This window comes from Colletotrichum higginsianum, chromosome 1 (assembly GCF_001672515.1).
Source record: "Colletotrichum higginsianum IMI 349063 chromosome 1, whole genome shotgun sequence".
Taxonomy (NCBI): domain Eukaryota; kingdom Fungi; phylum Ascomycota; class Sordariomycetes; order Glomerellales; family Glomerellaceae; genus Colletotrichum; species Colletotrichum higginsianum.
In genome coordinates, this window is record NC_030954.1 from 1,069,643 (window position 1) to 1,081,033 (window position 11,391).

Consider the following 11,391-nt stretch of genomic DNA (forward strand, 5'->3'; position numbering starts at 1 on the left):
GATCGCCAGAGCCTATTTAAATATCAGGGTCATAAGCACCAGACATTCCTAAAGCACTTGATACTCGTTTTACACAACGGTTGCTGCGAGGTTTTACGCACCATTTCCACAACAACTCCTCCAAAGTCATGAGCCACGAAGGCGAGGGGACGAATGTCCTTCAGGCAACCTGTCAGCCACATCGAGCCCTGCTAGCACTGTTTGCCGAGGCGGTACAATACTTCTGTTTCTCTCAAAGACGCGATGTTTTCCAGCAGCTGGCGTGCCGCGATCCCTAGCCCGGCCTGAGTATACACGGCCTCGCCCTCCCCTGAATCGACGTCGTACTTGAAGCTGATGACGCGGGCATTGCTCCTCTCGAAGAGGTCCCGCCGGAGCCAAGGCGTACAGTCCTCTGCCTCCGTCCACGGCATGTCGCCGGGCCGAGACAGGCCGTGGACGAGGACGATGCTACGAGTCATTAGCGGCGCAAACTGGTAGTTGCGATGGGGTGTGGGAATGCCATTTCATCTCCAACGGAGTCCGTCGAGAAACATGGTAGCGTAGCACAACGTACTCTTTGTCCGGGCCGTCATCCTCTCTATAGAATGTCTCGGTGGATGCCATAATTGTACTCTATCTCTCTCTATCTTCTTCTGGGAGGCCTTTCACCAGGCGCAGGTCGTGTTTTTGCAGTTGGTGATCTCTGGAGTCATCGTTGGGAGATGATGGCGACGCGGCCTTATGCTGAACTGACCAGTCAGAGATGATGGTCAACCGTAGCCGCCAAAAGGGTAGACCCTTCGTCATACCAGCTTATCCAGTGTGTTTTAGAGTGTGTTAAAGAACTACTTGAAAGTACATGGACTGACCGGGGGGGGATCAGGCTGAGTATATGCAGGCTTACCAGGGGCGGTACTTCAACGCAGGGTACTGGGAGGGTGATATGTCTCCATGTAGATCCGATGAGTGTGGTGCCATAACTTCTGTACCGAGACACTCTAACTAGTAGTTGTATTTTGGAACATGGACTCTTCATTGGAACAGGCCCTGCTCGGCTGCATAATCACGGTGATCTTGCTGACGTCCATTGGCACTCGATGGGATACCGTGACCACTCAACAACCCGGCGCAGCGTGACAACAGAACCCGACCATACTCAACCGAGAAGCTCATGCAGCGAGAAGACACTATCGAAATGCACGTAATCAGCAATCACACCCCCTAGACCATCACTCTTGCCGTCTTCCGCCCAACCTCTTCCGGCGTTGACTTGCACAACACCCACCACCACCTACAGGCCTACACCTACAGGCCTACACAAAGTCCCTCGAGAACTGCGCCGTCTCTAGAGCGCCGGATGACAGCCTCCACAGGTCGCCAACCTGGCTCGACAGCCGTGCCGCGTCGTACTCGCGCAGGTTGTGCGTCCCCGGGTCCCGGGGCCTGATGGGCAGACATCCCCGCGGCGCCTCGCCCAGCAGCAGCGTAAAGTCCTGGACCGCCGTCTTGAGGTCGACCTTGGCGCTGACGTCCACCTCGACGTTGAAGTCCGCGTCCCCGTCGGCTCCCCTGCCTCGTTCCAGCAGCACCGCGGCGCGGAAGTGTGGCGGCACGCCGTCCCTCCGCGCCTGGTTCTCGTGCAGCGCCCACCTGGCGCAATTGTGCGGCCGCGGGTCGTTCGGCCGCGCCTTGGGGTGTCGCGTCGTCCAGCCCATGACGGTGGCGTAGTGTGTTGTGTCCATGCTGACGGACCCCCCCCGCGTGACGCCTCCCTCGAGCGTGCCAACATGACTGAAGCCCGCCGAGAGGCTGGCCTCGGTGCTGCTCGAGACGCTTTGCGACTGCGGGTCGAACGAGACTTTGCCGGCGGGGCCGAGGCCGCCCTTGCGGATGCGGACGCCCTCGGGGAGGACGAGGCTGATGATGGCCTGGTGTATGGTGCGGGAAGCCTTGACGCGGTCGAGTTGGAAGTCGAAAACGAGGAGCGTGCAGGGCGTGTCATCGTCCGGGGTCGCCTGGCCGTGGACCACGTCGATGAGGGAGCAGCGGACCAGGACGGCCGTCTCGCGAGGGGTGAAGATGCCGTCCGAGTTGAAGCGGAACTGGCTGTCCGCCTCGCTGAAGATGCCCAGCCCGAAGTCGACGACGACTACAGGGTCGAGGCCGGAGCCGGGGCCTTCGTCTCGGGGGTTGGTCATGAGAAGTTGGGGCAAGGAGTGCTCGGTTCTCAAGAGTTGGTAGGATTCGCGAACCCTACTTGAAAGGCAACAACTGAGCAGAGTTGAGAACAAGATGAAGTGTTCAGGACTTCAGTTCAGTTCGTGAAGGGATGGTGGATGGTGGATGGTGTATATTTTGACATGATTCGTCTTCAAAAAGGGTGAAAGTATCTTGTCCCGGCTGCCTAGATTTTGCAGGATTCAAAGCCCCCACAAACGTTCAGTCGGCTGAAGAAGATGGTGTCCTCATGTACCACCCAGGTAGATGCTTAAACAGACTGGGTGGAGGGAGAAGCTGCCCAGCCTTATGTCAAGAACCCCGGCCTGAAGAGGAGGTGTGTGGCTGCGGATGCATCCACGAACAAGGCTCTGGCTGTCGACCACCCGCTTGTGCCTCTATTTAGGTCTTCTAGCGTCGTTTACCAGCAGGGATATGGTTGAATGGGTCGGTCCTTGCATGTATGCAAAAGCTCAACATGTCCCGTTTGAGAGGATGACAGATGTCGGCACGAATCCATGATCAGGCTGTGGGAAGCATATCACCCGCCATCAACCTCGAGCATGTCTCACTAAAAACCTAGAAACGCGACTTCGGCCATTGTTCACTTCCTTCCTGCTGTCCGCTCCAAGTGAAGCCCATCACTTCTCCGCCCAGTCGCCAACCATGGAATCTTCACCGGAGTACAACTTCGACCAGATTGTAGGGCACATCAGGAGTGAAATCGACGAGATTAAGCAGCTCGAACGAAAGGGCCTCGCGTCCGAGAAGAAGCAATGCGTCGAGAAACTCATCGTCTTTGTGGAAGACAACAACGAGGGCCTTTTCCGGGACGACGGCCACACGGTCCTACACCGTTTCCTCTACGACGGAAGCATGGCCGAGAACTGCCCGCCCGAAGTCTTCCGCGCGATACTCTTCTACAGGCCCGAGTGCATCCTCATGTACGACGACAAGGAGGTCCCGCTCGTCGAGTTCATCAGGCGGCGCTCCGAGACCATGACGCGCGCCATCATCGAGTTCATGGCCAGCGACGTCAAGAGCTTCAGCCTGGCCAAGCTATGCGAGGAGGTCGAGGACTTGTTCCCCGACGACTACGGGATGAAGGAGCGCGGCAGAGAGGTCGTCCAGGCGGCCTTTGACTTCTACGACAAGGGCCAGCTGCTGCCGCTCGACATCGAGCTCCTCGAGATGCTCGTGAGGCTCGCGACGCCCGACATGCTGCGGAAGGGCTTGGGCAGCGAGCTCAGCCCGCTGGAACAGGCGCTACGTTACGACGTGTCCGTCAAGCAACCGGGGCGGCAGCTAGCGCTCGTGAGGCTCATCCTCGACAAGTGCGAGGAGAGCATCAACGACGTTGTGAACGAGAGGGCCAAGCTCAAGGTCGGCCCGGGCAAGACGGAGGTGTCTCCCTGCAAGCGGAGCGTGTACCAGTGGCACGTCGCCACGCGGGAGTCCTGGCATCGCCGGCGTGACGAACAGATGCAGTCTGACGCGAACGGTATCACGAGACCAGCTGGACCGCAACAAGCGAATACTAACGGCGGGCTGCTGGAAGAGAGGCAGAGGATGAAGGGGACGTTGCTGTCCAAGCCGGGACCACCGCCGGGCAAGCTCTATTCGATCCCGGGGATCAACAGCACCGCTCCAATGTCCAGATCCGAGGACGCGAGCACTTCCAAGCACAGCCGTGGTCTATCCAGCAATCTCAGGCCAGGCCCCAGCAAACAGCACGCAATCCAGGCCGGCCAGGAGAAGGAGGGCCAGCACCGGCCGCTCCAGCCGCGCATCGGCCCGATGAACCGGCGGATGGCCAGCGAAACGCGGGTCACCAAGCAGGAAATCGACGCCGCGGACGATGCGAGCAAGAGTGTTCTCCGGGAACTTGGGCTTCGATTCCTCCGGTGGACGCTTTTCAACCGCGGATCGGGGGACGTTACGTTGGAAGAGACGATGCAGAGCTTCTTTGGCACCGAGAAACAACGTGAGTTTGGCTTATGTTTGTATGTTTCTGATAATACGCTGGCTATACGCTTGCTAGTCTCATGGTTTTTTACGATGGATCATTGGGAAACAGTCCAGTAAAGCCAGATGAAATATCATCCAGAGCAGAAGGCAACCCAAGCCTCTGAGTATCATACCGACCATGTCTTGCTAACAATACCATCTCATATAGACTATTACTTCGCAATGGACTTGACAAAAGTCTACCAAGACATGACGGAGCCCCTCGTCAAGAGCTACTTCAGCCAGCGGAAACACTACCACGTCCTCCGCCACGTCGTGCTCCCGCGCGCCCGCATCCTCCTCGAGAACGAGAGCGACAAGTCCACCCAGCTACGCTACACCGACCAGCTTCAGTTTTTCCGCTGGTTCCGGTCCTGGGGCGTCGAGAAGATCCTCAAGGTGGTCGTCGACGACCGCGCCCACCCGCACCGGGACGAGGAGATCGAGGAGGTACTGGCCGGTCTGCGCGGCAAGGAGCCGCTGCACCAGAGGTCGTTCGACGTCGAGGTGCTCGACTGGCGGAAGGAGGACCTGTGCCCCGAGGTTATCCGTACGGCGGCGCCCCAGGTACGCGAGCTGCACTTATACTGGAGCGGGAGGAACTCGGTGCTTCGCGGATGGAGCGAGCCCGAGGGGCTACCTCTGCTGGAATCCCTGAGGACGGTCTATCTGTACTACACGCAGCCTTCGGTGAGCAAGAGGCGTGTCGATGTCAACGTCGCGGCCTTTATAGAACGCATGATGCAGCCGAGACCGCGGTCCAAGGGAATCGCCAGGGGGGTACACGACGAGGTCCTTGTGAAGCTGCCACAACGCCAGCCGACTCTAACGCCGACGTCGCTGGCCAGACAGATGACGAGAACGAGCTTAACCGAGACCCAGGACCCGGACAACCTGTTGCCCAAGATCACGATCCACGACATGGGACAGCTCACGGTGGCGGGGTTGTCGACCTCGGCAGGCACCGCGGGCTTGGGGACGGGGGCCGTCGAGCAGCCGTGGTTCAAGTACGTCGAGGACTTCGTCTCGATGATCCCCCCCTTGCCGGACAGCGCCTACAACGCGGGCAGCCCCCACTTGCGGCGGGTGCGGGTGGCTCTCATCGACGACGGCATCGACATCTTTGACAAGGGCATGCGGACGCTGCAGCCGCGGTTCCGCGAGGGCCAGAGCTTCGACCAGACGATGCCCGACGGGCCGAACCCGGTGTACTCGTCCGTCAGCGGGCACGGGACGTTCATGGCCAAGTCCATCCTGCGGATATGCCCCTTTGCGGACATTGTGCCGTATAGGCTGACGACCATTCCGGATCCGACGGGCAAGATCCTGCGGCCGGAGCCGGGGAGTGCGGCCAAGGTGAGTGAGTGGACGAACAAAAGATTCCTCGAGAACATGGCTTACACGGGACGGTTTCCTCTATTCCCTGTTGATGAACCGCATCCGCTATCTGTTCATGTTCTCCGTGCCATTGCATGATCACATCTTACTTTCTACAACATCCACAAAACGATAATAGTCACTGACACACACAACAGGCCATCCGGGCCGCCATCTTCCAGGGCGTCGACATCATCAGCATGTCCTGGACGATCCGCAAGGACGACAGCGAGTTCAACAAGCCCGGCATGAGCGAGCTGCGCCGCGTCGTGGCCGACGCCCGGACGGCCCGCCGGCGCATCCCCATCATGTTCTGCGCGGCGAGCGACGACGGCAACCAGGCGCGCGGCGGGCAGCACGGCAAGGAAGAGCTGCCGCGCGACATGGACAAGGACATCTTCTGCATCGGCGCCGCCGACTCGAGCGGTCAGGTTTGGCCCAAGGTCACGGACCAGAGCGGCCTGCACTTCATCTTCCCGGGGGTCGACATCAAGGACGTCACCGCGGGCGACGACGGCGTCGACGGTACCGGCACTGGCACCGGCATCGGCATCGGCATCGGCACCGGCGCCGGTAATTCACAGCTCCACGACCTCCTGAGCGGCGGCAGCAACAACGGGCGGACGGGGTCCTCGGTCGCCACGGCGCTCGCGGCCGGCCTCGCGGCGCTACTGATCCACTGCACGAAGCTGGGGCTGTACTACACGCGCGAGTGGCGGCACAACGCCGACCGGGCGGCGTCGGCCGAGACCATCATCCAGCCGACCCTCGTCGACCAGATCGCGTCCTTCGCCGGCATGAAGAGCGCGCTCGACAGGCTGAGCACCGACAGCCGCAGCGGGACGCGGTACGCGAACCCGACCGAGGTGTTCGGCCGGGCCACGCAGGGCTTGAAGGAGTATGAGGCGCGCGGGGGCACCGAGAATAACCTGCCGGACTCGCTGGGGCCGATCGCCACGCTTTGTCGGAACCTGTGCGAGGCGTGAGTGTGAGGTGTCGAGTAGATGTTATGAGGTATACGTGGTGAGTCCCCATGGTGGGGGAGAGGGGCGGAAGCATATATAGAGAGAGAGTGTGTGAGAGAGATAGAGAGAGGGGGGGTTGACTCTTGGATAGTAGTAGAGGACCTGTCTGACCTTACCTTGGTGAAGGTTGATGCCTATACAGGAAGAAAGTCGACAGCTGACCGAGACATGAACAGGGCATAGTGAGGAATCCATCTTGGTCCCAAGATTCCAGGCTTGCTCGAGAAGAGCATGGCCGACTACTGCAGTGGACAAAGAGTCTTTGGGGACGCCAAGGGAGCCTGAGGAGCAACACGTAACTTGAACGAGCCATATTAGGCTTCCATTTCAAGAAGTCCCGGGTCTGAACATCACAGATGAGAAGACCTTGGCGTCAGATTTGAGCATACCAACTCTCTGAGTTGGCGTTAGAATATATTTGATGTTCCGGAAGGCGTCATGGCTGTTTTGCCTTATACGTCTATGGCATACGGAACTGCTCCCTTGCTTTCCAGCTTCTATGAGCCCCACTGAGGCTCTTGAAGATAGCCTCCATTAGATTCTTTCCCGTGTCACACCAAGTATCCCATCTCTCCAACATCCTTTCCATCCAGTCCCACTCCCGGCTCGGCTCAGCTACTGCTCAGCCCTTGCAAACTCCTCCGCATCGCCCCAGAAAGGATACCCCCGGCAGTACTCGCACTCGAACCACTCCTTCCGCAGGAGGCTCAGTTGGCGGCTCGCTCTCCTCCCGTACCACATGGCCAGCCAGATGGCGTCGCGGGCCTGCCGCCTCTGGAGGGCCCTGACCCGGCGCACGAAGCCCTTGTTGAACTTCCGGGCCTTCAGGGCGTCGCCGTTGTTCTTGCTGCGGACGTCCACGCGGAGGCTGCGCATGTCCCGCTGGTACTGGTCCCCGAGATCGCGGAACCAGAAGTCATACTCGCGCACGAGGGCCCGATCGTCCTCCGCCTTCTCCCTCAGCAGGTCCTTCCGGTCTTGGAGGAGCTGTTCCTGCTGTCTGATGGCGACGCAGCGTACGAGGCCGGATCGCTCGGCGGGGTTGTGGTTGTAGATGCCGTATCTTTCGATGGCGCCGAGGCCCGCGTAGCTGCCCTTGGGGTGGCAGACAATGGGTGCCGGGCGAGGAAGGGGGACCATGGCGTGGAAGATGTTGCGGAGCATCTTGCCGTGTGTGTGTGTGTGTTTATTGTAGGGTTGAGAGGAGATGAGGGCTTCTGATGAGATGTGCTTGGAGGAACAGTGAGTGAAGGTAGTATGTTTGGTTCTCCTTGGTGGTCGTTTGTGAGGTGCAGCTTCCTTTTCCAACTGAGATGATGGGGAAAAAGTGCGATGTTTTTTTCTGTGATTCCTCTGCGGCTGAGCTCGTGTTGAAAGAGCGTGGTATTCATCTTTATGCAGGCGTTCTAGGACCATCCACACTTGACCCGTCGCTTTGTTCGTGAGGTTCCATGGTTTAGCGATAGTCACACATTGGCAGCACACTCTAAAGGTGTTTGACGAGTTCCGGAGCAAACAAGAACGCTAATTATCAGGAGCCAAAAAGATTTGAGGTCTGGCGGATCATCGCGAGAACGGATGGCTGGTCACTGTCTTTTTGACTCCATGGGCCTATCTGGAGGCTTTAAAACATCAAGCCTGACTGTTTCTGTTTGGTATATCTGTTATGCCGAAGTTATGGAGAAAAAGACACATTGAGAACTGCTTAAACTCCTATGATCAATGAGAGAAAATCATCCAAGATTAAGGTCTCTTGTTTCTCTGAATGATGGCACACTGCCTAAATGGACGCCCGTCGCTGGGTATGGCCGTATAAGCCACAATTACCAGCAGTTACATCCGATTGAACCTTATCTTGTATCTTGTCTTCACTACACGTTGCTCCGCCTGGGCGCCGCGATCTCTGGAAGCACAACTGTACATGCATTGTGGATGGCACTGAGCATTCAGCTAGACATATGGCCGTGACTTGAAGAGTGACAGGCCATCGGCGTTTGAGCACAAATACACATCTTGCACAAGCCTCATCGTCGATTATCAGACTTCTCGCTGCTTGGTGTGCAAAGTTTGGGCATGTACACGGCGGTTGTGAAGGTTGATAATTAGGACCGATGAACCGTCAGCCAGGCAACGAATCGAACCCCAAAAAACCTGACAAAAAAACAAATCATACTCCAGCGTTGCCGTGGATCCAAGCCCTGCCGTGGAATTTGTCTCCTGTCGATTTCTATTCGCACAGAGCCGGATATCCCTTTAGGGAGGCGCTCGATGGACACCCCTGAGATTGGAAATTCCCCGATCAGATCCACTGCTTTGGAACCGGGCCCGTTCTGTCAAATTCGGGCAGGCATCGTGAATAAGCCTCGTCACGACAGGGGGCCATGTCCCGTTGGGCTCTGAAGGGGGAAATTGGGATGCCTCGAGCCCGACGTCATGGGGGTCTCGACCGTAAGACGGTAGGGGGGCATATCTCGCCAAGGTCTTGAAATGACTTGTCGTTTTTCCCCCTTTCTTCTTTTTCTTCCCGTCTCTTTCGAGGTGGTCCCGCCCACCGTTGATACTTCACGATAGCTTCACTTGGACCACCCGCGGTACCAAGACACGACCTACCCGTGTGGATAGCCACTACACATCAGAGCACCAACCAGGGAACGAAATGACAGGGCCACAGTCATGCTTCCAGGGGGACTCGGCAATACCGCTCTCACAGACGTCCAGACAGACACACAAAAGCCAAGAAGAAAACGCCGCTGATATCAGGTGGACCCGGGTGTGCGGTGAGTTGCCGTGAGCTTGTGGGCGTGGGGGTCACCTATGACGGTGTTGTATCCGAGTCGACCATCACGGTAGGGGAAACTTATCCCCTCCTCTACCGCCGAGTCCTCGACGAGGGTAGAAAAACAAAAAGTTCTAGACACCCATGGGTGAGTGAATTTTGGCGGGTGCCTGCCGCTCGAGTTAGGTTGGCTTGTCCCACGCTTCCACTTGGTTTACTCGCATGCGTCGTGTCTCCTCGTCTCGTCCCCTCCCTCCGTCTCAGACATATTCGGGCCTTTGGAGTCGAGGAACGCGCCCACACGGCATTGGGGACAACGAAAGCCGTCCCAAGTTGCAGATGGCACGCAGTCTGAGAGCATGACGCGCGTCCGCGAACAGCAGCTTTTCACATGGGAGCTTTCTTCACGTGTATGAATGAGAATCACATGCAGACCGGCGTTGAATCAGGACGTGTAAACTCACACGTTGCTTGAGTTAATACTGCATACACTATATAGCATCATGCATCAAAAAGCAACATCTCAACTGAGTTTCCCGTCACAACAGTGCCTCTCTCTTCCTCGTGCGTCATGCTCCATTATCATCTTCTTCTTCCTCATCATCATCATCATGAAGAGAGGGTTAACCAACCCCCCCCCCCCCCCCGTCTCCCTCCCTGGTACTGTCGGTTTCATCCCGAACTCTGGCCTGGACAGATCGTCCAATGCCGAATGACACTCGAAAACGTGCCGCACCCGAAAACTTTGACGGACTCGCCCGCCGCCGACTCAGGCTTGCTCTCTCGCTGCATCGCCCTCCCCCCCCTAGCAAGGCCGACCAGGTCTGGTTCAGAGACTTCTTCATCCAGATCCAACCATCACATTCAGCCCGTAAAACAGAGTTTCTGTTTGGTAGGTGGAAGGCCCGGCTTGCAACTCCCGCCCTGCCTGTGGGCCGACACGAACCACGCAACGGCCCCGATACCGCCCATGTTTCGACGGGCGTGACAAGGGGGGAGCAAGGGGAGGGGGCAAACGGGACGAAGTCTCATCTTATTTTGATACCACCGGCAAACTGTGTGTGTGTGTGTGTGTGTGTGTGTGTGTGTGTGTGTGTTCTGGAACCTTGGTGGAGTTCCATCCGCTGCCCATTTCAGAAAATCTTATCGTGGGAGCAGAAAATTTTAGAGTCAGCAAGACGAGTCCAAAAATGACTCCACTGTTGAGAGCTCCTACGCGGGACATGCTACGGATTATTTCACTATTTCGGATACAAACACTACTACTACTACCACCACTCACTACTAGTCGGCCCCCTCCCCCTCCTTGCGTGCATCATGGGTCAAGGCTCCCCGAGAGGAGCGGCACAGGGGGGAAGGAGGAGGGGAGGGGGGCGCGTTTTGCAAATGCCATGTGTGTGGACCGGGTTTGGGCTGGAATGTCGAGCAGGGCCTCCCGGCGCGGTGTGATGGATCTCACGATCATGAGGCAGAGCAGAGATTGAACGAACAGTCACGATGATTTCCCACAAGACCAAGCAAGCCGGTGAGAATCTGCACGATGGATGAATCAAACACCCCTCTCTTGGGATCCGCCGCGGGGCACGAAAGCGTGTGCGCTTGGCAATGGATCTATCTATCTTGCTGTTGTTGAATCCCCATTATCTCCTCGGATCCCGAACCGAATCCAGCTTAAAGGAGGAGAGGAGGGGGTTGGGAAGACAGCAAGGGAGAACGGAGAAGACGGACATGCGGCGTAGAGTTGCAGTCGGGGCCCCGACGGGGGGCGACTTTAAATGTGGGATGCGATATGTCGAGAATGGGCTGAAAGAAAACCCGCTGGATCGTGAGTCTTGTCTTGGGTTGACCTCGAGCAATGAAAAAAAAGAGATGAAAGTCTGATCTGGAAAGAAAAATGGATCGAGGCCCGGGATTTCCGAATTAGGGAAACCGAGAAAGAGGGACGCGGGACGAGGAGGAGAGCGAGGCGCCCACGATGGGGTGGCAGGGGGCCCCTTTTTGTCATCA

At 57.6% G+C, this 11,391-nt stretch overlaps 4 protein-coding genes across 4 annotated transcripts; 1 reads left to right on the forward strand and 3 right to left on the reverse strand.

Moving 5' to 3' along the window:
* Positions 1-191: 191 nt before the first annotated feature.
* CH63R_00338 (uncharacterized protein) lies at positions 192-461 on the reverse strand (the record flags this gene model as incomplete). Its single annotated transcript, XM_018295313.1, has 1 exon — positions 192-461. One exon carries the CDS (start codon positions 459-461, stop codon positions 192-194), a length of 270 nt encoding a protein of 89 aa, XP_018163675.1.
* An 834-nt stretch (positions 462-1,295) lies between these two features.
* Positions 1,296-2,180, reverse strand: CH63R_00339 (Intracellular serine protease; the record flags this gene model as incomplete). The annotated part of the gene is made up of 1 exon (XM_018295314.1): positions 1,296-2,180. The coding sequence occupies one exon, from the start codon at positions 2,178-2,180 to the stop codon at positions 1,296-1,298; it is 885 nt and encodes a 294-aa protein (XP_018163676.1).
* A 685-nt stretch (positions 2,181-2,865) lies between these two features.
* Positions 2,866-6,569, forward strand: CH63R_00340 (Intracellular serine protease; the record flags this gene model as incomplete). The annotated part of the gene is made up of 3 exons (XM_018295315.1): positions 2,866-4,183; positions 4,376-5,562; positions 5,742-6,569. The coding sequence occupies 3 exons, from the start codon at positions 2,866-2,868 to the stop codon at positions 6,567-6,569; spliced, it is 3,333 nt and encodes a 1,110-aa protein (XP_018163677.1).
* Positions 6,570-7,223: 654 nt separating this feature from the next.
* On the reverse strand, positions 7,224-7,772 carry CH63R_00341 (uncharacterized protein; the record flags this gene model as incomplete). The annotated part of the gene is made up of 1 exon (XM_018295316.1): positions 7,224-7,772. The coding sequence occupies one exon, from the start codon at positions 7,770-7,772 to the stop codon at positions 7,224-7,226; it is 549 nt and encodes a 182-aa protein (XP_018163678.1).
* Positions 7,773-11,391: the final 3,619 nt, after the last annotated feature.